We start from the raw sequence: 25,198 nt of genomic DNA, 5'->3' as shown, positions 1-25,198 counted from the left end.
TATAAGCATTTGTTAAATAAAATAAAAATAAATATGGATTAAGATTCTATACTGATTAAGATTCTGCAATGCCCATTCCCTCTGAGGCACCACAGGGCAAGTGACAGGATCCAGTGACCTGAGCAGAGACTCCTGGGATTGAACATAACATTCAATCAAGAGGGGTAGTCTCTGGGCGCCTGGGTGGCTCAGTTGGTTAAGCATCTGCCTTCAGCTCAGGTCATGATCCTGAGGTCCTGGGATCAAGCCCCATGTTGGGCTCCCTCAGGGAACCTGCTTCTCCCTCTCCCTCTGCTCCTCTCTGCTGCTCATGCTCTTGTGCTCTCTTTCTCGCGCTCACTCTCTCAAATTAACAAATAAAATCTTTTTTTAAGAAGATTTTTTAAGGGCAGCCCGGGTGGCTCAGTGGTTTAGTGCCACCTTCAGTCCAGGGCCTGATCCTAGAGACCAGGGATCTAGTCCCATGTCGGGTTCCCAGCATGGAGCCTGCTTCTCCCTCTGCCTGTGTCTCTGCCTCTCTCTCTCTGTATCTCATGAGTAAATAAAATCCTAAAAAAACAAAACAAAACAAAACAAAAAACACAAAATGTACAGTCTCAAAAGATCTAAAGTCAAGGCAAACAGGGCACACCCCGGAAGTGTGTCAGCCTCCCCGGCCCCTCGTCCCACCTGGGGTCTTGTACATACTCCTTCAGGTCAGCTAAGTAGTGAGAGCTTCTGGAGGGACAAGGGACAGTACCTGGATGACCTTGGACCATATTTTGTCTGTAAATTGAGGAAAACCACAATACGAAGCTCCTAGGCTTTGGTGAGGATTAAGAGGCATGTGAAGTGCTTCACACGGGTCTAATATATGACAAACACTCATACGTGTCAGCTTTTATTGTTGCTGTGATTACTGCGCCTCTGCGTGCCCAGGAGAGGAGTCAGGGACAGACTCCCAGAGAAAGAGGCTGTTTCAGCAAAGCTGACCTCCTAGCCGGCTGGTGAACGTGCCCGTGGCTGAGCTGTGGACGGGCCAAGGTCTTCCCTGCACTGCAGCCCACCTGTGGCTCCTTGGTGTCATGAAGATTTGCCTTCCTGCTCCCTGGGAAGTCTCCTTAGAAAAATCCCAATCTGGTCCAGACCCCTGGGGTGTGGGGTAAGGGGTACATTATTCCCCATGGGCAGAGAGAGCTGAGGGGACCATACCCCTGGGAGCCCCAGTTACTGCCTGTCTGAAGAACCGGGAGGGAGTGAAGGTGGGAACGACCTGAGCAGGGGAGGAATGCTGAGCCGGAGTGAATACCAGGACAGGGACACCTGGGTGGCTCAGTGGTTGAGCGTCTGCCTTCGGCTCAGGGTGTGATCCTGGGGTCCGGGAATTGAGTCCCGCATTAGGCTGCCTGCAGGGAGCCTGCGTCTCCCTCTGCCTGTGTCTTTACCTCTTTCTGTGTCTCTCATGAATAAATAAAATCTTAAAAAAAAAAAATACTAGGACACCTAGCACGACCCTTCACTTTCATGCTATACCCCAGTGTCCCCAAGGAGGGGTCCCACACCAAGGCTCCAACGACACAAGGTAAATATAGTTTCATCAGTGGCTGCCTCCAGACCAAGTGAGGGTACTGGGTAGGGGACAGAGAGGGGGGACCAGGAGGAGAGGTGAAAGGTAACCCCAGCTCAGCCCCGCCAGTCCCACCCCAATCCCTCGGAGGCCAGCCCAAGTTGTTAAAGTGGATAGGGACAGCCTTCTGCCGGCAGGGAGGGGGGAGAGGATGAGGTAAGGGGACACTGCCTCGGCAGGGAATTAGCTGCACAAGCAAAATGGAGCTGGGAGAGTAGCCCCAGTGGGAAGGAGTCAGCTGTCCCCAGGCCTCAGGGCTGGCTTATCTCTCTTTCCCTGCCTTTTCTACCCCTGCCCCCACCGGCTGGCCTCCTTCCCTCCTCTTTGCTGGCTACAGCCCCTGCTGCCTCAAGGAAGACACCCCAGCTCCCCTGGCCAAAGCTGGACACAATCACCCCAAGCACAGCTGCGGCACGGCAGGGACGGCGCTGAGGGGTTTTATTAGGGAACTGGTGACTGATAGAGATCCTGCACACAGCCTGGCTTGGTGGGCCCGCTCCTATCTGCGTGCTGGTCTGGGACACCTGGCCCCTGAAGCCTTTGCTTATGGTCCCTGAGTAATGATCCCATTTCGAGTGGGAGAGTGGGGTGATCCCAGGTGGAGAAGACCTCTCTCCCTGCAGCCCCAGGACACCTGGGCAGAGAAACAGAGCAGGGCATATCCCAAGTCCCCCTCCCCGCAGCAAAAAGCCCTGATGGCTGCTTGTCCCTTCTGTGGGGGCAGGGAGGATGACGGGGAAGGACAGCCAGGGTGCTCAGGGCTATGGAGGAATGGGGAATTGGGGGCACAGTACAGATTGTGGGCTTCTGGGCTGGGAGAGAGAGTGTCCTTGAGCGTGCATTCAAGCACACACACATTTGGAGGGGAGCTGTGGGGTCAGGGGAGCCTTATCCTATGCTCCTTCAGATCGCTGCTCACTTACAGACACCTGTTAGGGTCTCTTAGGGTCTCTGGTGAGCGAGGAGGCTAGCCAAGAGAGGCATAAGTCTGGTGTCCCAAAGCCACCTCTGGGGTCGGGCTGCAGAGGACCATTCAGCCCAACTCTTTGGCTGCTCCACTTACTTACTACACCAGCTCTGTGACTTGGATGAGCTCCTTAGCGCGGCTAAGCCCGGTTCCTCACCGGTAAAATGGGGACAGTGGTGAGAATAGTTCCTAAACAACGTGGGAGGGTTGGAGGAGGCAGCGCTCCCAAAGCGATTCTAGGACAGGCAGCATCACTAGTTGATGGAACCAGTTAACGCCGTTCTTATGGTTTTCCTGCTTCCAGGGCCCTTCCACGACTGCGCAGGCTCCTCAGGGGGGCTCCACCCGCGATGCCTGCCCCTGGGGCCGGGAGGGGGCGGCGCACCCAGCAGGCCTCTATTACCTGACTCACTGCGCACGTACTGGTGCCCCAAGTCCTCCTGGGCACCGGCGGACAGGTTGGGCTGTGATAACCCCTTGTCCTTTCGCAGCCGGGAGAGGCCCCAGCGCCGCCGGCTTCGGCTTTCCCCAGGAGCTGCGGAGACCCAGACCCATGAGCGCTCGCGCAGCCAGTCCTAGGAAGCTCCCTGCGGGGCTCAGCCCAGAGCAGCAGAGGTGCAGCAGGCCCCGCACCAGGCGCACCAGGCGCACCAGCCTCGGCCGCTCGGCCTGCCGCCGCCCCCGCCCGCCAAGCCCGGGGGTCCCTTCCAGAGCCGCCCTGCAGCGCTCCCGGGCCCCGCCCCTGCCGTCCCGCCGCCCCGCGCTCACCTGAGGACCCCGACGTGGCGCTGGCCTCGGAGCCCAGGGACTCGGCGGAAGGCGCGCCGGCGCCGGCCTGGGCCGCCAGCTGGTTTTGCGCGAGGCCGAGGCGCCGCAGGCTCTCGCCCTCCGACGTGGCCCGGCGCAGGCGCCCGAACAGGGGCGTGCTGCGGCCCGACGCGCCCCCCGAGTCCTCGCTGCTGCCGCTGCGCTGCAACCGGCTGGACAGGCGCTCCAGCGTGGAGCTGAGCCGCCGGCGCACGGCCAGCACCGGGGAGCCCCGGGCCGAGCTGCCGCCCTCCGAGCTCTCCCCGTCCCCGCCGCGGGGCTCCCAGGCCGGGTGGCGCTGCGCCGGCGGGGTCCGCCGCAGACGCTGGGACAGCGACAGCGACAGGCGGCGGACGAGGCCCGGCTCCCCGAGCGGCCTGAGGTCCTGCACGGAGCGGGAGCGCTCGGGCCGCCGCACCAGCTCCAGGGGCGTGCCCGCCGGGCTGGGCCGGTACATGCCGTCCTCCTCCTGCGCGCCGCGGAACGGCCCCCGCTCCTCGGAGCGCGAGCGGCTCAGCAGCCGCAGCCCCCGCGACAGGGGCGACTCGCGGCTGCGCTTGAACTTGGCCTCGAACACGGCCTCTGACTCCAGGTTCTCGATGCTGCTGCTGAGGCTGCTCCCTGGCCTGCGGGGCACTGTGGGGACCCGAGCTTTCTCGGCCAGCACGGGGTGCGCCCCAGCCGAAGGCACGCGCTTCTCCGAGGCCCCCGGGGGTGGGGAGGCCACGCGGGCGAACACGGCCGGGTGGGGCCTGGGTTCGGCTGGAGGTGCCCCGGGGCTCTGCAGGGGGCCTCGCGTGTGGCCTGACAGCTGGAGGGACTGCATGATCTGGGCATAGGGTGTGAGGGGGGGCTCTGGGCTTCGAGGTGCCAGGGCAGGCTGTGTAGGCTTGGGGGCTGGGACTGGCTCTAGCCTGGACTCTGGGGCCTTCTCTTGGGCAGGCTGGGGCGCCACGGGCTGCGGGGCATCGCTGGGTGTGCTGGCGGCAGGCTTCAAAGACTTGGGGGCACTGGGTTTGGAGGCACTGGGCCTCGCCGGGCTGGGTGGCTGGGCCTCACTGAGGGCGGACAGGGAGGGAGACTCCTGCAGCCTGCGGGCCCCAAGCCTGGCCACGGGGATCTCGAGGGGCGCCCCAGCGCGGCGGTGCCGGCCCCGGGGCTCCGCCTCACCCTGCGAGAAGCTGCTGCTCTTCTGCAGGCCCCGTGTCTCAGGTGGGGGCTGGTGGCAAGGTGCTGCCTCGCTGGAGGCGGCCCGGGCCAGCCGGGGATCCCGGGCCCGGCCCCCTAGGCTCTCTAGCAGAGGGCCCCTGAGGCCACTGACCTTACCATCCTCAGGGCCTCCCCGCAATAGCCGCTGGCGCAGGGCCTGCAGCCTCTGGGCGTACTCGCCCTCACCCAGGCCTCCCCGGGTCAGGCGGGTGGCCCCCGGGCTGGGGCTTCGGCGCTGCGGCAGCTCCACAGAGGCCGCCTTATGCAGGCCCCGGCCCGGCTCCCTTGGCCCGGCCCGGGGCAGGGCGCTCTCGGCAGAGCTGCCCCTCCGGAGCTCTCTCCGCTGGGGGCTGGACCCAGCTTGGGGCTCCTGGCCTGGGGAGGGGAGGGCCTGAGGGCTGGGGGCCTCCTGCTCCCGAGAGGGGGCCCTTCCCTGCTCCTGCCAGTCCATGGGGGTGGCCACCCCAGCCTCTGGGGTCCCCAGGGCCTCATCTTCAGTGGGAATGTCAGTGAGGGACACCCGGGAGCCCGAGAACTCGGGCTGCAGTGGCCGGGGCACAGAAGGCAGCTCCTCCAGCTCTTCCTCTTCTGAGTCAGAGGAGGATGACAGCCCCCCACTGGGGGGTGGTCTTCTGGGTACGGCTACCCACACCCGCTCCGGGGGTGCCCGCAGCAGCTCAGGGATGGGGCGCAGCACCAGGTGGCACTTGTAGCTGATCTGGGAGCGCTGGGGACAGGGTGCTGCGGTCAGACCCAAGAGGGCCCCCTAGGGCCAGACTGGCCCACTCAGGCCCACCTCAGCCCCTCGGGGAGGAGACAGAGGGCAGGCAGAGGGTCGGGGAACAGAAGCGAAGCTGGGAGCTGAGAGAACACAAAGTGGATGAAGATACACGAGCAGGAAGTGAGGACACAGGATAGAAACAGGCAGGGCCGGAGAGCAGAACTAGAGTAGAAGGTGGGAGGCACGGAGGCAGCACCCGGGCAAACTCACCTGCCACCGCCGCCGAGAAAGGAACAGCTTTAGGTGATCCGTGCTCACCTCTGCGCCCTTTGCCTGCGTCTGCAAACCCAGGAAAGAGGGCCTGAGAGAAAGTCCTCCATCAACCTAGATCCTCAAGGTGTGGCATTGGAGAGACAAAGTCCACAGGAGAGGACAGTGGCCTGAGCAGCACCGAGTCCGGGATCCTTGGGGCCCCCTTTCTCCTTAGATCTGTCACAACTCCCACAGCCAAGGTGCCTGGGGTTGGACAAAATCCCTGAACATAGGTGGGGAGGCAGAAAACGAGTGGCTCTCGGAGTGGGCTTTGGGGCTTACTCCGGGGCTCAGGGCCCTGTCCTGGTACACTGGCTGCCCTCAGGAGCCTGTGCTTATTAGGCCCCTGGCCTGGGCTCCACTCCCCCAGCCTACCACCTGTCCCCAGGTAGAGCCAGCATCCCAGACATCTGGAGCTTTGGTGGCCCAGACCAACACAGATGCTCCCCCCAGCCACCCACCCAGGCTTTATGATCTGAGAGGCCAGGCTCACACTCCAAAGGACAGATTCTGGGATAACTTCAACCTTCAGTTGACCCAGCACAACACTCAATGGATGGCTCACTCACTCCTTCTGGGTCATCTGCTGAACTCCACCCCTCTGCCTGGCATTGTTCCCTGCAGTCCTGGAGTCTAGAGAGTTCTGGCCACATGAACCAGGAGGCCAAGCCAGCCAGGCCACCCACCCACCACAGTGCAGGACACATAGGAGTGAGCAGGACCTGAGCTGGACTTGAGAGGCAGGGGAAAGCCTGATGAGGAACGCCCAGGATGGGGTGGGGGGGCACCCAGAACTGTGCTTTGGAGTCCATGATACCCCAGCTTAAGCCTGTTTCCTTATCAGCAAAATAGAAGTAATGTATAAAGTCTCTCTGCAGAGCTATGGTGAGGCTGACGGACCATGCATGTATCAACTGCCTATCATGACTACTGCACACAGTAGGCACTCAATCAATGGGGCTGTTAATAACGGTCCCCCTCCTCCCACCCCTGGTACCACACTACCTTGCAAGACTAACTCACTTTGAACCAAGGATGTTCCAGGGTCTCCTCTGCGGTTGGCCTCCTAGAAGGAAATGAGGATTAGGAAGGGATTTATTTATCACTCATGCAGTGAGCCCTCCCATAAACGGGAACACGGGGCCTGCGAAGAGTCGGGAGGATGACTGTCCAGGGGCAGAGGCTAGGGCAGGAGTGGGGGGTGGAGGGGACTCTGTGGGTCAGGGGCTCCCCAGGGCCCTGTACTCACAGCCGGTCCTGCACCAGCACTTTGATGAGGAAGCCCCGGGCCTCCCTGCTCAGGCTCAGAAATGTGGTCTCCTCGAAGGCCACGTTGTAGTTTTGAATGTTCATCAATGTCGTCCGATCATTTTCCCCAACAAATGGGGAGATCCCCGTCAGACTGCAGAGGAAGAGAGGGCTGGCAGGAGGTGGGCAGGGTCCTGGGGCTGAGGCAGAGATGACGAGGGATGCCAGGGGACACGCGGGGCTGGGGACAGAGCCCTGGGGCTACGGGGACGGCAGAGGCCGGGTGCCTCTGAGCAGAGGGTAGGTAGTCTCTTTCAGACTCCTGCCTGTGCTGCCCACCCTCCAGCCCCCAGCAGGGGAGGCAGCAATACTGCCCTGAGAACCTGGCCCCCAGCTCCCTGCCCTGGGCCCATCCTTCAGAGGACCTCCAGTCGTGGCCTGTCCCTGAGGTGAGGAGCCTGAGCCTGAGCCTCCCACTCTATGCCTGTCTGAACACCCAGGGCCCCACCGTCCCCTGCCTAGATGGCACTAAGCCCCACACGCAGCCACGCACACAGGCTGCCAGCGAGCCTGCCCCTATGGAAGAGCATGGTGGTAGACAGAGCTTGGACCCGCAGACTAGGGCATCCACATCCATGCTCATGAGGCCCCTTGTGGTGCATGTGGAGCAGGGGTGTGGAGCAGGGGTACATGGCAGGCCCCAAACTGCAGATGTTAGGGGTGGGCTTGCTAGGAGACCATCGGAAACTGGGGCCCTGAGTGCAGAGGGGTCCTTACCAGAGGAAGGCAACAACGCCCACAGGCCTGTGGGAAAAGGAGAGTAAGAGGTGGGTAAGTAGACGGCGGCCCACCACCCACCAGAAGGGAGTGGACCTCTGCTCCCCCTCATCCAGGGAAGAGGGACCTCGCTGAGACAGATGGGCACCAGGATGCCTCCTTCAGGGGGACTCTCAACCCAGAGGTCCCCAGGTCCCTGGAGAGTCAAGGGTCATGGCGGGGCCAGCCCAGCAAGCATAGAGGAGTCTGGGGACCAAGGGGCCGTGCCTGCCTCATGACAGCAGAGAGGGCCCCCATCTAGGGGAATCAGGAGCCAAGACAGGACAGGAGAAGGCCTTGAATGATCAGGTCAGTTCTGATGAGCAGCAGGTAGTAACAGGGGCAAGGGTGCCTGGGAGCTATACCACCAACCTCCTATCAGAGAAGGGAGCTGGGCTTGGTAAGCCCCACTCACCAGGGAGCCAGGCCCCAGCGCAGCACGGAGGGGAGCTACCCTGGTCCACCCCAGCAGCCCAGCGTGCCCACATTACCAGACATCGGTGACCCCAGACACAGGGGTCTGGTTGACAATCTCAGGTGCCACGAACTCAGGTGTGCCGTATCGGCAGTACTGGGGCTCCCCCGGGGTCAGCTCCTGGGCATTCCCAAAGTCACAGATCCTCACCTGCTCTTCACCCTCGGCACCATCCCAAACCATCAGGTTCTCAGGCTGCGGAGCACAAGGAAGGGCATGGGAGCTGAGCCAAGGGGGGAGGATGCAGCACCACCTGCCTCCCACCCAGGCGCCTGCTCCCTCGCCCCATCTGCACCTCACCTTGACATCCAAGTGCAGCACGTGGTTCTCGTGCAGGTAGCATATTCCCTCTAGCACTTGCTGCATGTAGGTCCGGATCTGTGGGAATGGGAGGCCCAAAGTCCGTGGGGAAAGGGTGGGGTATTATGTTTGATCATGGCCAGAACTGTGGCAAGAGGCCAGGCCAGGCCTGAGAAGTAGCCTTCAGGTGGCTGGTGCAGGTCTGAGATCTAGGGCCTCCAAGTACAGCTGCACAGGTGGTGCATAGCTCAATTACGGAGGGAGCCATGTGCATTATAATAAATAGAACCGTGCAGTGCACAACTTACACCGCGCTACATGGCAGGACAGCAGTGAGACTGCGTAGAGTCTAGGTGGGGCTCCTTCGGAGAGAAATGTCTGAGGAATGTTTATGTGAGGAAACTGGGTAGCAACAGAGGTAGGGGCCGCCACCATCCCAGGCCTATTCATGGGCACCGATGGCAGGCCCAGGACCCACCCCTCGGTTCTCAGAGCTCAGGTGGGTAAACAGCAGTGCCCAACCTGACCCCGACCACCCTCTGCCCTCACCTCAGACTCACACACGGTGGGTTTCCTGGCCATTCTCTCCAGCAGCTCTTCCGTGCATCTGTGTCCCGGATCAAGGAGAACAGTGACCAGTGCCAACTTCTGGGCCCTCCCTGGGCAGTGCCCTCTACCCCTAGAGCTCAAGTCAGACCCCAGGTCTGCACGGTTCTCCTTCCCCTTAAAGCACATCTAATACCAGTTCGCAGGCATGTTTCTACCCTTCCCCCCATCATCAGGTGGGGGGCACAGAGAAGACCCCCCTGCTTGACCTCTCCTTTGCTGTGGGATCTCAGGCAAGTTACCCAATATCTTTGAGCTCAGGCTGACTCAGGTGTAAAACAGGGATGACATCTCTCAACCACCCTGCTAGGTATTTAACAAAATCAAGTTAGACCAGAGTTTTGTTGACCATGGATGCAACTTCCTGCCTCCATTTGAGAATGAGCTAGAAGCCTACGACATGTAACAGCTGGGCATTTTGCTGAAGGCCGGGTTCTAACAGTGCAGACTGGGAGGCAGGAATGAAGGATGCGGCCACCCTGCTAACGGGAAGGACAAGCTGACCACCCAGCATCCTTAGCACGGTGTGCCTCTGTTTAACCAGAGCTCTCACGAAAGGATAAAAATCCATTCTTTATGAAAACAGCCTCCCAGATACAGCTAGTGCTTATGCTCATCTGAAACAGGGTCGCTCTGAACCCCCGGATATACTGTACTGCACGTCGTGCGCACACCTTTTGTTAGCTGGGTAACCTGTAACTCTGGATGAGTTACTTAACCTCTCTATACCTCAGTTTTATCATTTGCAAAATGGGGATATAATAAAAGGGGTGCCTGTGGGAGCTCAGTAGGTTGAGCATCCGACTCTTGGTTTCAGCTCAGGTCCTGATCTCAGGGTTGTGGGATCCAGCCCTGCCTTGGGCTCTGCCCACAGCACAGAATCTGCTGGGGTGGGGGGGAGGGTCTCTCCCTCTCCCTCTGCCCCTCCCACCCTCATCTCTCTAAAATAAATAAATCCTATTAAAAAAATGGAGATAAAAACAATTCCATGAGATAGGTATACAGGAGGATGAAATAGGTTAATAGTCTTCGAATTCCTAGAGCGCTGCCGGGAACACATTAAATGCTATGTAGGTTTAAGCTGAAAAATAAAAAGAAAAAGGTGGTTGGAGGAGGGGTGCTAAAAATGGTTGGTTTTCGCTAAAGTCTCCAGCCTCTACTCCCAAGATGCCTTCAGAACTCCCAATCTATCGATGGTCAATGGGAACACCTCACAGATGGTGATCAGTGCCTCCTGACTGTCAATGGGACCACTTCTTAAAGCATAAAACCTGTTGCTAACTGGCTACGTGTCCCCTATCCACCCAGCCTATCCCAGGATACAGCTCGGTGACAATGACCAGTCCCCGACGCCTCTCAAAGGCCTCGTGGAAGTAGAGGACGCAGTCGTGCTGAAGCCGGGCCAGCAGCCGGGCTTCCCGCCACGCTGATGCCTTTGGCTTGGCCTGGCTGGGGATGAACTTGGCCGCAAACTCTAGGCCAGAACTTCGTTCCACCACGCGCCGCAGGTAGGAGAAGGCACCCCTGGGGGACAACACAGGGAGGTGAGGGGCTGGGTCATTGCTGGAGCCCTGGCACACGGCCTTCTCCGAGCCTCAGGCCCAGGCCCCCCCCCGGGCTCCCGGGCCCCATCACCCCTCCTAGCCCCATCGCCCCTCCTAGCCCCACACCTGCCGATCTCCTGATGGATGTCATAGAAGTCACTGAGTCTCTTTCCTCGCTGTCCCTCGGCCTCCCCGGCCCCCTCGACCTCCATGGCTGTCTGGACTGGAGAAGAGATGCCGAGTGTTAGGTGGGGGAGGAGGGAAGGGGAAGAAAAAGGGCAGAGACTGGGTGAGGCAGGCAGATGGGCGGAGACAAAAGAAGAGGAGGAATGGTGGGGGCTCGAGGTGGGGTGCCAGTGCCAGGGCTGGGAGACAGTGGTGGGTCAGGAGTGAGGGGTTTGGTGTGCGGCTCCTGGCCCGGGGCTCATGACACCTTTCTGGAAGTAAGTGCTTTGTTTCCCCTTCTCCCTTTGCATTGAGCACACCTGACCGCACAGCCAGCTCGGCTTTGCAGGAGACTTCCCCAGCCAGGTTCCGAGCAGTGCAGGTGTAGACGCCTCCGTCCTGGGTCCCCGTACTGAGCACCACCAGGGAGCACTCGTTCTCTTCATACACGAAGCTCACATGGCTACTCTCCACCAGCAGCACCTCGTCCTGCAGAGGGGGCCGTCACCTCCAGCTGGGGTCTAGCCTTGCCTCTACCTGGGACCCACCTTATCTCTAAGAGCCCGTCTCATCCCTACCTCGGGGCCAGGAGCCCTTCCACCCAAGGGCCCCGCTCCCCAGCCCCAGGAGCCTTGCTGCCTTCAGCACCCCAAATCAGCTCTACTTTTATCTCCCACTAAGAGCCCTGCAGCCCCCCCATTAGTGCCCTGGGTCCTGAAACAGCCCCCCCCACCCCCGCCCAGCATCACACAGATCCCCGGGTCCTGCTTTCTTCTCCTAGCCGCACCTCTGCCAACACCGTTGTCCTACTCTGTCCAGGCTCCCCTCCTCCTAAGGCGCCAACACACCTCCTGTGCAGAAATCCCTGCTTCCTTCCCCGCAGGCTCCCAGCCAGCCCCCTGCTAACAGCCCCCTGAGGCCTCGGACACCCCCTGACCTTGTACCACATGATGTCCGGCAGTGGTTTCCCCTCCACCACCACAGCGAAGCGAGCGGTTTCCCCAGCCCCCACCTCTATGTCCTCCATGATGGACTCAAACCGAGGGGCCTCTGAAACACAACACGGGGGTGGAGGACAGGGTGACAACACTGAGGTCACAAGTCCTGCCTCCTCAGTCCCGCTCCCAACCCTCCCTCAGCAACTGGTTGAGACAGAACACCAGACACCCCCACCCCACCCCGCGCCTCCCAGGGCCCCAGCACCCCACCCACCCACTGTGGCTCTCAGACTGAGGGGGGGCCCCCAGGGAACACCAGACTTCCCAGCCTGGACCAAGCGCTCTCCCCTGTGTCCACACACGGTGTTCTCCAAATCTCAGAAAACCTAAGCCACAAGGTGCAGCCTTGCTGTGTTGGTTCGTCAGTATTCATTTGCCAGCTTTGAAACTAGGAGATTTTCATACACAAAAGAAATCTGGATTTCCTGCCTCTCCGGAAAAATTGGGATTGGCCACCCTGAGCTTCTTCCCTCGCTGCATTAATGGGCTGGCGCAGAATGGCCCCATGCTGCCCCCTGTGGGTGAGCGCCCTCCCGCACGGCCCTACCTCTGGCCCTAGGGTCCCGGGCCCGGCACGCAGCTCAGGCTGGGACCCTGAATTAAATTCACCAATGGCATTGCCTCTGTCTTGATGTTTTCTCTCTGAATCTTATTTAAATGTTGAAGGAGCCTTTTACCATCTGGGAGATGGTCCGACGAACAATCAGGTGCTGAGTCTCAGCTTAGGCTCTCCCGCACGTGACTGTGATTTCATTCCCTGAGCGTATCATGCGCTCATGTTATTTCCCCGCAAACGTGGCTTCTAATTCTCAGGATGGAATTAAATGCATATTCCAACGTGCTTTGTGGAGGAATCTGTGACTTCCCGCTGTCCTGCCTCCTAAGCATTATTTGAGGATCTCAGCTTTAAGAAGAGTGGGAGGGAGCAGGCCTGGTGGGGAAGAGCGGGGAGCACTGGGCAGGGATCACCACCCATCGCTGGTGCCTAACCTGGTTTTATATAGATAAAAGGGAGTGAAGAAGACACTACCTCCTTCAGGTAGTGATCTTCAGGCAGATATGAGGGAACGAGGCCATTACCCCTGCCCTGCCTGGGAGCTGGGGGTGGGGGGGTGTGTGTGAGCACAGTGGGTAGGGCATGCAGATCCAAGCCCCAGGCCCGTTCTAGTCCCGGCCTCCTGGTGGGCTGGGACACAGCCACTGACCCAGCCAGGCTGGGCTACAGGACTCTCAGGGGCTGGGGCCTCCCCAAACCCTAGGGTTCTTCCTGTATCTGGGAAGAACAAGGAGTCTTGCAGATGGTAGGTAAGCTCAGAGGAGCAAAGTAAAGGGTTGAGAAGGAAGTACCAGGGGTGTGGCTGGGTTGGGGAGGTGGGGGGAAGCTGGGCAGGGGAGGAGACATATAAAAGGGAGATGGGGAACCCCACGGGACATCAGGGCCAGCAGGGCTCCCCCATCTTCCTCACACACCCTGCGGCCACTTGCTTCCACTTTCAAGATCCCTTCCCGCCCCTCTAGGAATCTGGTTTCTAGTCTAGAGGTGGTGAGGGGCTGCTCTCTGAAGGTTTCAAGGGAACTTGAGCGATTTTTTAAAAAGCACCAGCAGACGTACATTCATCTACCGTACGAGTGCCTGCGCTAAGATGTCACTTCCTTGCATTTGGTCGGAATTGTATCTACTCAGCAGGTAACACTGTTTAGCTCACGCTGATCTGAAGTTCTGAGTGGCAGTTACATATGTCTAGAGTTAATTAACAAACCGGAAAACAAGACAATTACTATTTAATGCGTGCCCCCGGTTGAGAGACTACATCTCTAAAGGAGAAATTATACGAAGGGGCCTCACGGCAAAGGTCGGGAGGAGGTTCTGTCAAATAGGCTGGTGCCAAAGGGCAGCCAGGGTCCCTGGAGCTGGGAGTCTGCCGATCAGCTGCGCTCGCCTGGGCTTTTAGTCTTTTTGAAATTAACTTGGTCTCCCTATGTTTGTTATACTTGGGGTCCTACGTACATCCTGTCGTGTTTAACACAGGAGCGAACAGCACCCAGGCCTGAATCCCAGCTCCTGTGCTTACCAGGTTGTGGGCCCCTGTGCCTGTGCCTTAGCATACTCTCTGAGTCTCAGTTTCCCCATCTGTCAGATGAGGATAATAACCAACCCCATCTCGCTGGGTTAATGTAACGTTCCACGAGGTGACACGTGGAAGGTACTCCGCGCTGAGCCTGGCACATACTAGTGTGCTCAATAAATATCTTATTAGCACTATCACCGTTCCTTCCACCAGTGCTGGTATTATTATAGCCATTCGACGGACGGGCCTGACAGAGGGGTGTGTACACCTGGGGGCGTGAGGAGAGGGGAGGAGGCCTGCTGTCACCCACCTGCCAGCTCCAGTGTGACTGAACAGGCCTGTGTGCCATGGCGGTTGCGGGCAGTACAGGTAAGGGGCCCCACGTCTCGGCGGCTCACCCGGCAGATCCGAAGACAGTACTGGTCATCATCTGGCTGGCTCAGCTCATACACACCTGCCCGCGCCTCTAGGAGGGCCCCTCGGCAGCTAAGAGACACAAGACAGAGAGGTCACCCAAGATCCAGCGCCAGAGGGGTCAGGCCAAGATGGCCAGAGCTGGATTGCCGCATGGGGGACAGTGAGGCATACACAGGGCCGGGCCCCACCTCCTCCAGACGACCTGGGCCTCCACGTGGTTGAAGGTCACCGTGACACTGGTGGGCTGTCCCTCTACCACATACACGACATCTGGCTTGTCCAATACAGTGGGCGCCTCATCCAGGGGCGGGCCTGACCAGAGGAGAGCACAGGCTGACGTGGTGCTTGACACCAGGTCCTTAGCACCTACCCTCTAGACCTTTAACCCTCCCAACTGCCACAGGAGCTCCATTTTTTACAGATGAGGAAGCTGAGGTTCAGAGAGGTTCAGCTATTTGTCTAGGACACACAGCCAAGAAGTGGCGAAGCTGGGACTGTGTCCCCCCCTCCCCCCCCCCCGACAGCTTGTCTGCCTCCAGAGACTCAGCCTTGCCCACTGTGCATGATGCTTTCAGGAGAAAGAAGGGCTCGGACTGGATGAGGTCGCCCCCAGCCATGCTGTTTCCACCACAGCCAGCATGTCCAGACCAGCCCCTGAGCCTCCACCATGAAGACCCAGTTCTCCAGCCCAGCAGCCTCCACCCCACAGGGGGGCCCAGACTCACCATGCTCCAGAAGCTGTGCAGGCTCGGAGGGGGGCGAGGGCTTGCTGCTGCTCTTGATGGTTGTGCTGAGGACCCGGAAGATGTGCTGGACCCCCTTACGCAGCCCTGTGGCTGCCCACACGGGCTCCCGCAGGCCCGTGGCCAGCGCTGTCCACTGGTCCGAGCCCAGGACCTGGTGCTGCACGGTGTAGGTCAGGGCGTCTGGGTCTGGTGGGGAAGCAGCTGCTGGAGGTGGGCATTGCTGGGACACCCACTGCCCCCCATCCAGCCGGCTCAGGACCTAGAAGCTCATCGTTAGTCTGCTCTGAGGACCCACCTCAATAGCTCCTCTTGCTTCTGCCTGCCGCCTGTCTATTCTTTCCAACCACTTGGCCTGGCCAGCCAGGCTCAGAGCCAATAGGATGCCAGGCATGGGGGCCAGCTATAGACATGGAGGGAGCGTAACTCATATCCCAATCCCTTGCTACTACCTGAGGTGGGGAAACTGAGGCACAGAGCAGGGAGAAGGGGAAGACGTTCCCAGGATCATGACCCAAGCACCCAGGCCCCCTCTGAGAGGAGGAGTGTGGTGACCCCTTTGTGGAGTCTCTTGATGCAGAGCCGGGGCTTTATCCACCTTGGAGAGGAGACATGCAAGCCACGTTCCCAGTGCTGCCTCCACTCCTCCCCTCCCGGTATGCTCCTCTGGGCCTTGCCCCCCAGCCTGGCTCCCCTGGTGCCCCTGCCTCAGCCTACCCCCGTTTCATAACCTCCCCACAGCCCTGTGTGGCCTGACCCACCAATGGCCATGTCCAGACTCCTGGGAGGGTTCCATGCAAGCGTGATCATCTTCCCAGTCACAGCCACCACCTGCGGGGCGCCATCTGGGGGGCCTGGGACCACATCTGAAAAACACAGGTTGGAGGTCTGCTGCATCCTTTAGGGCCCAATGGCCCCGCAGGATGACCAAGCCTCAGGACAGCGGGCCAGGGGCGAGGCCAGATGGCTCCCCAGGGTACAAGGGGAAGGGGGCTGGTGTGGAGGCCCCTCCCTCGCCCAGGCCCCTGCATAGGGCCAGAGGCTGGGCTATGGATGCAGCTGACCAGGAGGGGGCCTGCCTCACCTGTGACATAGAGGTGGGCATAGCATGCAGCTTTGCCCAGCTTGTTGGCGATGACACTCTTGTAGACGCCAGCGTGCTGAGGTCCCACAGCGGGGAACACCAAGCGATGGACATCCCTGTCTGGGGGGTGGGGAGAGACAATGACACTGGGCCTGAGCAAAGAGGATACTTTGAGGGCCAGGCCCATGCCACCACCGGCCTGGCCCTTTACCCCAAGCTGCTGCAGGGAGCAGGCAAGGGGGCGAGAGTGGGGCAGATGGCGAGAAGCATGTCCACCCTGCAGCAAACCCTAAGTCCAGGCTGTCAAGCCTCTGCCTACAGGCCTGTCCTTCCAGCGATTTCTCCTTGTTCCCCCAGCCTGATTCCTCCTCTGTGGGTTCCTTTCCTGTTGGCTGCCCCTCATTTCCGCACCTCTGGGGGTCACAACTTTGTTCCTAAGGCCCCTCTCTCAGTCCCCTTTCCATCCCCAAGGCCACTGCTGGTCCCCACTGCAACACAGCGCCTGCAAGAGCCCTCCACCGGTACAGTCCACGCTCCACCAATGGCGCTGCATGTTACCTCTTGACCTGGAAACCTGAAAGGCACCTGCTGCATGCGGGCTAGCATCCAAAGCCCTTGGCCCTCAGCCCATCAGCCATGTCTCCTGCTATTCCTCCCACCCCGACAAGCCATCAGGTCCCTGAAAGGCCACAGGAGTTCCATTTCTAGGTTTTTGCTCACAAAATTCCTTCCTTCAAGAGTTGTCCTCTCTTACCTAAGGCCTTCTCCTTCAAGACACAGTTCATATGAGTGCCAGCCTAGGAAGCCTCCTCTGTACCCCCACCTCCCCACCCAGCTCCCTCCCCAGGCCCTCCAGCACCAGGCCCACATGGCCTGGGGTGAGCCACCTTCTTAACTTGAATGTGCCATGGCTCCTTAAAGACGGAGCTGACTTGTCCGGTCAGGCCCAGACCCTGATGCCTTACACGTAGGGAGTGCCGAAGATGTGATATTATAAATTATAATAAGAGTTGACTGTGGTGCCCAGTCGACGCCAGCTACTTGGCATGCAGTTTTTCTCCATAATCCTTTCAACAACCCTGCAAAACTATCCTCATTTTACCAATGAGATCAGAGACATTAATGGACTTGTCCAAGGTGACATAGCTAATAAATGATGGAGCTACGGCTTGAACTTGCTTCCCTCTGATTCTGAACTTCTTTCTCTACACTGTGATCCCTGCATGATGATAAGGAGGCCATCTCAGGCGGGACGTGGAGGGGAAGAGGCCAGCCTGTCTTCCTGCATGTCAGGGCCATCCCCAAACACTCCTCCCTTCTCTGAGTGGTTATCTCCACATGGAACACTCACGCATTCATTTATCTCTGCTGACGCTATTTATAAAGGAAGACAGACCAGAGGCTGCCACCGACCCCAGATACAGACAGAAGCAGGGATGCCAGCTCAGATCCCGAGACAGACACCCACCGGGCCTCAAGCAGAGTGAGAGACAAGAAGTCCGTGGGCTGAGCAGACAGCCTGAGGAGGAGGAGGAGGAGGAGGAGGAGGAGGAGGAGGAGGAGGAGGAGGCGAGGGGAAGGGTCAGAGCCACAGCACTGGAGAATGGGGTGGGAGCTAGGGCACGGGGCGGCGGGGGCGGGGGGGTATCCTGGTTAGGAGCTAGGCCCAAGTCAGATGGTCTGTTCCTGCCTTTGGGGAAGCCCATGTCCCTCTCTCTGTAAGTCTTGGTTCCCATTTGCGAACAGGGGTTAGAGTACCTGCCTTGCAGGCCTGTAGGCCTCTGATGAGGAAGCTGAGCTCATGGGCGGCAGGCCTTTGGTGCTCAGGGCCTGGCGCTTACCAAGTGCTGCAGCTGTAAGAGGAACCCATCACGGGGCGGGGGGGGGGGGGTGTCACAGCGGGGGCTGTCTGATGGGGTCAGATAAAGCTGCTCACACAGGATTCCTTCCAGGTTGGAGCTGACACACTCCAAGAGAAACAGCCCGGGCGGGAAGGATAGGGTCCCAAATACGTTCCTCTGTACTCCTCCCTGGCTCCTTTTCTTTCTTTGCCATTGTTAACAACCCTGGCCAAGCATCCTTTCAGGGCCAGACGCTGCCCACGCCAGCCTTTTCACTGAAATTTCTTCAGGAAGGCGTGAGCAACACTGCTTTACGAACAAGCAACAACAAGAGAAGTAATAACAAGATTTAACATTCGCTCACCACTTGCTATTTGCCAGGCCTACTCGAGTGCTTCGTACGTATTAACCGATTTAATTCTTATAATGAGCCAGTTACAAATGGAGAAACTGAGGCACAGAGGGGTTCTGTAACCTTGCCCACAGTCCTGCTGCTGGTCAGTAGCAAGTTGTACTGTCTGCCTGCCTGCCCACTACATGCTAGGGGGGCCACTCAGGCCCGGAGTGGTGACTTGGCAGGTAGTGCCGAGCAGCTCAAGGAAGGAGGCCCTGACCTCCCAGCCCCTCTGTGCGCCCCTCCTGCAGGCACCCCATCCCTGAGCAGGCTAGGGAAGGAAGGTTCAGGGCAGGGAGAGGGTGAAGGCACTGCAAGCTAAGTGGGTACCGAAGGGGCCGGACACATACACTGTGTCATGCGCCGGTCATCACTGCTCTGGATGCGGTGGCCATTGTGGAACCAGCTGATGGTGGGATAGGGCAGGCCGGTCACCTGGCACTCCAGCATGGCCTCCTTGGCCAGGCCCACCTCCAGGTCCTGCAGGGGCCGCAGGAAGTCAGGAATGGACAGCCGCTCCAGCTCACCCTGCTCCGGCTCCTCGGGGATGGATGGCATCTTCTCTAGCTTCGAGCTGTAAGAGCGACATGGCTGCCCAGAGGCCTCAAGCGGCACCTCCCACCATGGGGCCAGGGCACCTCAGAGGCAGCCCCGCCAGCCCTGCCACCCCTGCTGCCCCATCAGACCACAGGCCCTTCAGCTCTCCAGCCCCACCAGCCCCACCAGCCCCTCCAGCCCCACCAGCCCCTCCAGCCCCACCAGTCCTTCCAGCCCCTCCAGCCCCTCCAGCCCCACCAGTCCTTCCAGCCCGACCAGCCCCTCCAGCCCCTCCAGCCCCTCCAGGCCTCTAGCCCTCCAGCCCCACCAGCCCTTGCAGTCCCACTAGCCCTCCAGTCTCTCCAGCCCCACCAGCCCTCCAGCCCTCCAGTCCCTCTGGCCCCACCAGGCCTCAGGCCCCACCAGCCCCTCCAACCCCACCAGCCTCTCTAGTCCCGCCAGCCCTATCAGCCCCTCCAGGCCTCCAGCCCTCCAGCCCCACCAGCCCCACCAGCCAGCCCTCCAGCCGCACCAGCCCTCGAGCCTCTCCAGCCCCACCAGCCCCTCCAGCCCCACCAGCCTCTGTAATCCCTCCAGCCCTCCAGCCCCACCAGCCCCTCCAGGCCTCCAGCCCTCCAGCCCCACCAGCCCTCGAGCCTCTCCAGCCCCACCAGCCCCTCCAGCCCCACCAGCCTCTGTAGTCCCTCCAGCCCTCCATCCCCACCAGCCCCTCCAGCCCTCCAGCCCCACCAGCTCCTGCAGCCCCACCAGCCCTCCAATCCCTCCAGCCCCACCAGCCCTCCAACCCTCCAGTCCCTCCAGCCCCACCAGGCCTCCAGCTCCACCAGCCCCACCAGCCCTCCAGCCCCACCAGCCCCTCAAGCCCCTCCAGCCCTCCAGTCCCACCAGCCCCACCAGCCCTCCAGCCCCACCACACCTGGGGCCAGTGGCAGCTGTCCGAGGCTCTTCCACATACAGCTGGGCAGAGCACTGGGCCTGGCCGTGGGTGTTGGTGGCGCTGACTGCATACAGCCCCTCATCCTCACTGCCCACATGAGCGATGTGCAGAGAGTGCAGACCTCCATCCTGCCGGAGCCGCAAGTTATCGCTCTCCTCCACCTGGCGGCCTGGGGTGAGGAAGCAGCAGGAATACGGAGCAGGCTCAGCGAGGGAGACTGCCCTTTGGGCCTTCGGGGTCCCCCAACACCTGTAGGGTGGACAGCCATACCAAAATGTGTCCAGGTAATAGCCGGGGGTGGGGTGCCACTGATCTTGCAGTCGAAGCGAGCTGCTCGGCCTTCTAGCACCTCGATGTCCTCCAGCAGCCGAGTGAACAGGGGGGCCAGCGAGGGCCGGACGGTCAGCCGGGCACTGCAAGTCAGCTCATCTAGCAGGGAGGGGTGAGCACTGGGGTGGGGAAGGCCACAGACTCCCAGGCAGGTCCACCCAGAGGGCCCCCACACACACACACACACTGGGCAAGAAAGGGGAACAGGACCGGGAGCTCGAAATGGAACAGAGTCCAGCGAGGTCCCCAGATGCTGGAGTGAGGCCATGGCCATGACCCAGAGATCTGGCCTTCTCAGGAGGGTGGGGGCTGGCAAGGGTGGGCGGCAGGCTGCCACGGCGGCCGTGGCTGCCACAACGGGAGCCCCTCGTCATCGCCCCCGCTTGCTCAGGATGAAGCTCGGCTCAGCTCTAGGCGAGGGGCCTGGAAAGCAAACCCAGTTCCTCCTCCACACCTTCCCCCTGCCCTTAGAACTTGCCTCTGGGCCCAGTGGTGCCCACACTTCCCTCCCACCCACCCCAGACCCAGAGCAATGCTCCTTTGCCCTAAAACATCACCCCACAAAAAAATCTGGGGGACATAACAGCCCCTTCCTTACGCTGACCCGATCCCCTCCTGCTCACAAAGGCTTCCAGTGTCACCTTAGGCGCTTGTCACCACAAGCTGGTGAGGCATTCCCTCTGCTCTCCAAAGGAGGACGAGGACCAGGTCAGAGATGTCATTCATAATAATAATGGCTGACATTTATTAGGTGTCACCCTTTGCCAGGCTTATGCTGTTCTTTGTTCTTTACATACATCATCTCATTAATCCCACTGACCCCCCTGCGAGGTAGCTGGTCTCATGATCCCTTTGTCCAGATAGTCTAAAGCTCAGAGAGATGAAGTGACTTGTCCAAAGTCACGTGGCTGGACGTGGCGGGGCGGGGACTGGAACCCAAGTCAGAGTGGGTTTGCTACATGGCAGCAGGCAGGCTCCCCGTAGGAACAAGGGCTAATACGGCTCCAGAAGGCACTCTGTACCCGGGGCCACTCCACACGCAGATGTGATGGAGGCGGGTGCTGTGCATGATCTTCCTTTGCCCCCAGCCCCTACACCTGCAGCCCCCGCCCTCCAGCTGTTGGGCACCCACGGCAGCCCCAGGGCCTGAGTGGGCAGTTACCTTTGGCCGTGCTGAGCTTGCAAGTGTAGACACCACTGTCGTCCTCATGCACAGAGGTGAGCAGCAGCTTGCACTTCCGGCCATCGAAATGCATCTTGCATTTGAGCAATGCAGGCTGCAGCAGGCGGCCTCGACAGAGCCAGTCTACCTCCACGTCGGCAGGACCCGCCACCAGGCACTCAAACAGCGCCATCTCCCCGGCCCCCACGTCCACGTCCTGCAGGGGGGCCAGCACGGCCAAGGACCGGCTTTCAGGATGTGCTGGGGGGGAAGCGGCCACAGGGGGCACGCATGGAATAAGACACACGGGGCGAGGGAGACACATACACGCACACACAAAGAGACAGACAGATACAGAGAGAGAGATGCATTTTGTTCCTTCGGAGACAGGGAAAGCCCGCCCGCCCGGCCAGGACAGCAAGGAGCTCCAGGGCCTGGCTTCAGGATGGCAACCCAAGCTGGGCCAGGGAGGATGAACTCAGGGGAAGTGGGAGGGCATCGAGGGCAGGGACGCGGAGGGGCCACGTAGGGGCAGAAACGGCGGCGGAAAAAAAACAACACAGCACACCAGCTGGGTACAAACTAGACTTTATTTGAGCTAAGAAACACCTTTTTTCAAATATCTCCACACCCACTACAGTAGGCCCTTACTGTCTGGCCAGCCTGGCTAACATCCTCCTTCCCAGACAGAGCATCCGGGCGGGCCCTGACAGTGAAGAGGGGAGCCCCAGCTGAGCCCTAAACCTGCCCAGAGTGGGTCCTGGTCAGGCCTCCTCATCCACGTAGGGCCCGAGGGCCTCTGGCTTTTAGTCTCTTGTGAAATAGTGTTGTGCCTTTTGAAACCCGTTTCTGGAATGGTGAGTGCCTTGTCCCCCGCCTCGTGAGCCCCCCTAGGCCCCTCCAACCTGCGGATGCCATGCCCTGACCTCTCCCACTCTGCCTCACCCCACACCAGCTCAGGGGCATCCTTCCCTGACTGTCACAGACACACAGACAGACAAACAGATAGACAGACAGGGCCTGTAGCAGCGGTAGCACATGCGCTCGCTGGGTGCTCCCCTGCAGGGAGAGACCGGGGTGGGGGGCATGTCTTGATACCCCTCCTGGCTGCCCCCTCCTGGCACTTGGCCCACGTGGGGGGGGCTCCCAGCCTGCCCAACCATATGTCCACCTGGGAAGGGAGGGTCCCTAGGGGCCCATGGGCTATCCCGGGATGCTGTAAGGTGGGGAGGGAAGGAATGGGAGGCTGGGACAGGGTCCGGGCCGGCGGGCCGGCGGGGTCTGTGGGCAGGAGGCAGTGAAACACAGCGAGGTCCGAGAAGTGCCTGAGACAGGGGCGCGGCTCGGAGGGTAGCGGGGGGAGCGCAGGCGGCCCCCTGAGCTCACTCGCCTGTGTACAGACAAAAACCTCAGTCAGCAAGCGGCAGGTTAGTGCAGCACACTCGCACCCACACGCACGCACAGGCACGCACACCACGCAGACCTGGCTAGGCCCCCTCTGCATGGAGAGCTGCCTCTAAAACTGCCAGGGTGCACTGCCATTTCCGGGTTCCTCCAAGGTCAGCGTGGGAGGGACCAGCGGCCAGCCAGAGGCCAGGCAGGTGAGTTTCTGGGGTTCTTGGGCAAACAGAGGCCGTGGGCCCCTGGGGGGCGGTGGGAGGAGGCATTCACAGGCATCAGGGGCCCCCAAAGCCTGGGGGATGTCAGGAGGAACCCCAAAGAGAGAGAAGCACCGAGACATGGGTTAACACAGAGAAGCAAGGCAGAGCTAGACCCTGGAGGGGAAGTGGGAACAGGCCAGGGAACGGGGGCCAGATTGGGTGTGGGGAGAGCTGAAGAATTCAGAGACCAAGGAGGTGGCAACCCAAGAACAGGAGGCACAGGGCCAGTAAACTGAGGCATGCAGAGCCCAGTGGAGGTGACCTTGACCATTAGGGTCAGAGCTCCAACAGGGGCTGGGGTATCCTGTGAAGCTCTCAGAGCCGGCCTCTACCAGGAAAGGAGGGATGATGGCTGAGTGCAGAGCTAAGGAGGGGTTCCCAGCCCCGAGCTGCGCGCCGGGAAGGTGACGTAGAAAGCAAGACTACTGGCCAGCCCTTGGGAGGAAAACCACCAGCGCCCCAAGGGCAACCTGGCAAAGGCCTGCCTGCTGTCCCCGTCGCCCAAAAGGCCCCTGCCCTTATGTCCCAACTCTGGGGGCCCAGCCCTCTCCACATTCCACAGTCCTGCTCACCCGGGCACCCCTGGGATCCCCACAATGCTTCAAACCCAAGTCACCCCAAGAGCCCCTCCGAACGGGTCCAGCTATCAGACTCTCCCCACTGCCACCTCCAACCACAACAGCTTCTGCGCAGCAAATGGGATAGACAGGAGGGCAAAGGGGCAAGAGGAGAGAGGCAGGGTGGGTGTGAGGGAGGAGCCTGGAAAGGGCAAGGTGACAAAAGCTTGGAAGAGTGTGGGGAGGGGATAGCTGGTGGCAGGAAGCAGGGTCTCTCTGGCTGGCATCAGGGGTAGGTGTGACCGAGCATAGGAAAGGCAGGACGGTGTAGTAAGCTGAGCACTGAACAATTTGCCGCGTGGCCTCGGGCAAGGCACTTCCCCTCTCTGGGCCTCGGTTTACTCAACTACAATACAAGCAACCAACCACGGGATCTCTAAGGCCTTTTCTGACCTCAGATTGTGTGAAAGTTGGCATCTGAGCAGGGATGAGGCCGGGGCCGGGGCCGGGACAGGGGTGGGGCTCGTGGAGAGCATGAGGGACTCACCTCTGACCTCTAGGCGGGCCTCACACTGCCGGGCGCCATACTCATTGACCGCCTTGCACGTGTAGAAGCCGGCGTCGGCCCGCTCGGCAGCCAGGATCCGCAGGCGGCACAGCCCGCCCTCTGCCTCCTCCGCGAAGCGCCGCTGGTCGGGGCGCACGGGCTGCCGGTTTCTCAGCCTGTCAGAGGGACAAACACTCAGTCTGGGCGCCCAGGTCCCCACCTGCAGGTTCCTCCTCCCTCACATCATCTACCTGCTTCCCGGATCTGTCCCCGGGTTACAGGGCCAGGATCTCAGCCCGACTCTCCCTCTCCTCTGCCCACTTGGATCTTACCCTTCTTGCAAACTAACCACATTGTTCAGCTTTCACTAGTTCTGAAACATCTGGGTGTCTTATTTTTATAACGAACAGACAGCTTTCCTGCTTCCCAAAGGAAATAACTTCCGTTAAAAAAAACATCACACAGGGGATTAGACAATTAATTACAAATGGAAACTAGAACCCAAACTAATAAGAACCTAAGCAAAGAGTTCTCAAGGTTCCAGGCACCCGGGATGAAGCACTGTAGCCAAGGCCCAGGCTTTAACCCCAGGCTCCGAGCTCAGAAACAAATCCTTGCGCCTGGGCCTAGCACAGGGCCGGGCGCAGAGCAGGGCTCAGCAATCACCCCGCAGTCACCCGCTGGGGGTGCGCACGTGCAGGCTTCTCTAAGAGATGACCCCTGCCCATTTGTCCCCAGCGGAACGGACAGGAGACCTTCTGTTACCTGAAACCCGTCCTGGAAGGAGAAGCCCTGCATGAGCCTGAACCAAAAGGTGGGGGCGTGTTCGGGGCAGGGGCGGGGGACACCACTGTACCTGGGACAAGACCCCTGGGCAGATCACAGGGAAGTCTACAAGAGGCCCACTCCCGTCACGGGAAAGTGAGACCGCACAGGGCCAAGCCTAGAGCTGAAAGGGGGCAGTGGAGGAGCTGGCAGGTGGTGGCCTGTGGCTGCTACTCACCAGGAAACCACCGGTTTGGGCTCCCCCTGCACACGGATGCTCATGGTGACGTCTTGGCCTTCTCTTACTGACTGGTCCATAAGCGAGACCTGAAGGCGACCCCAAAGTGTCAGGGGAGACA

The 25,198-nt window shown here is 60.2% G+C and overlaps 1 protein-coding gene across 10 annotated transcripts in view; it reads right to left on the bottom strand.

The window, feature by feature from the left end:
* SPEG (striated muscle enriched protein kinase) overlaps positions 1-25,198 on the bottom strand; it is a 57,681-nt gene that overhangs the window by 5,713 nt on the left and 26,770 nt on the right. For 7 of the 10 annotated variants that reach the window (XM_025442266.3, XM_049106823.1, XM_049106824.1 and 4 more), the window contains 24 exons: positions 25,078-25,166; positions 24,075-24,250; positions 21,310-21,570; positions 20,088-20,246; positions 19,797-19,986; positions 18,673-18,896; positions 16,088-16,207; positions 15,765-15,869; positions 14,986-15,192; positions 14,449-14,572; positions 14,154-14,329; positions 11,714-11,826; positions 11,097-11,265; positions 10,738-10,834; positions 10,391-10,591; positions 9,011-9,068; positions 8,462-8,539; positions 8,178-8,356; positions 7,648-7,674; positions 6,872-7,024; positions 6,646-6,688; positions 5,581-5,649; positions 3,342-5,316; positions 2,977-3,108 (listed from right to left, as the gene is read on the bottom strand). In XM_025442266.3, coding sequence (XP_025298051.3) covers positions 2,977-3,108; positions 3,342-5,316; positions 5,581-5,649; positions 6,646-6,688; positions 6,872-7,024; positions 7,648-7,674; positions 8,178-8,356; positions 8,462-8,539; positions 9,011-9,068; positions 10,391-10,591; positions 10,738-10,834; positions 11,097-11,265; positions 11,714-11,826; positions 14,154-14,329; positions 14,449-14,572; positions 14,986-15,192; positions 15,765-15,869; positions 16,088-16,207; positions 18,673-18,896; positions 19,797-19,986; positions 20,088-20,246; positions 21,310-21,570; positions 24,075-24,250; positions 25,078-25,166 — 5,125 coding nt within the window. Of the gene's footprint in view, positions 1-2,976; positions 3,109-3,341; positions 5,317-5,580; positions 5,650-6,645; positions 6,689-6,871; positions 7,025-7,647; positions 7,675-8,177; positions 8,357-8,461; positions 8,540-9,010; positions 9,069-10,390; positions 10,592-10,737; positions 10,835-11,096; positions 11,266-11,713; positions 11,827-14,153; positions 14,330-14,448; positions 14,573-14,985; positions 15,193-15,764; positions 15,870-16,087; positions 16,208-18,672; positions 18,897-19,796; positions 19,987-20,087; positions 20,247-20,714; positions 20,828-21,309; positions 21,571-21,881; positions 22,700-24,074; positions 24,251-25,077; positions 25,167-25,198 lie in introns of those variants that run through there. The other 3 variants (XM_049106829.1, XM_049106830.1, XM_049106831.1) reach the window with 3 other exon arrangements.

This window comes from Canis lupus, chromosome 37, assembly GCF_003254725.2.
Source record: "Canis lupus dingo isolate Sandy chromosome 37, ASM325472v2, whole genome shotgun sequence".
Taxonomy (NCBI): Eukaryota; Metazoa; Chordata; class Mammalia; order Carnivora; family Canidae; genus Canis; species Canis lupus.
The sequence above is the reverse complement of the archived record's forward strand: the minus strand, read 5'-3'. Positions and strand labels throughout refer to the sequence as shown.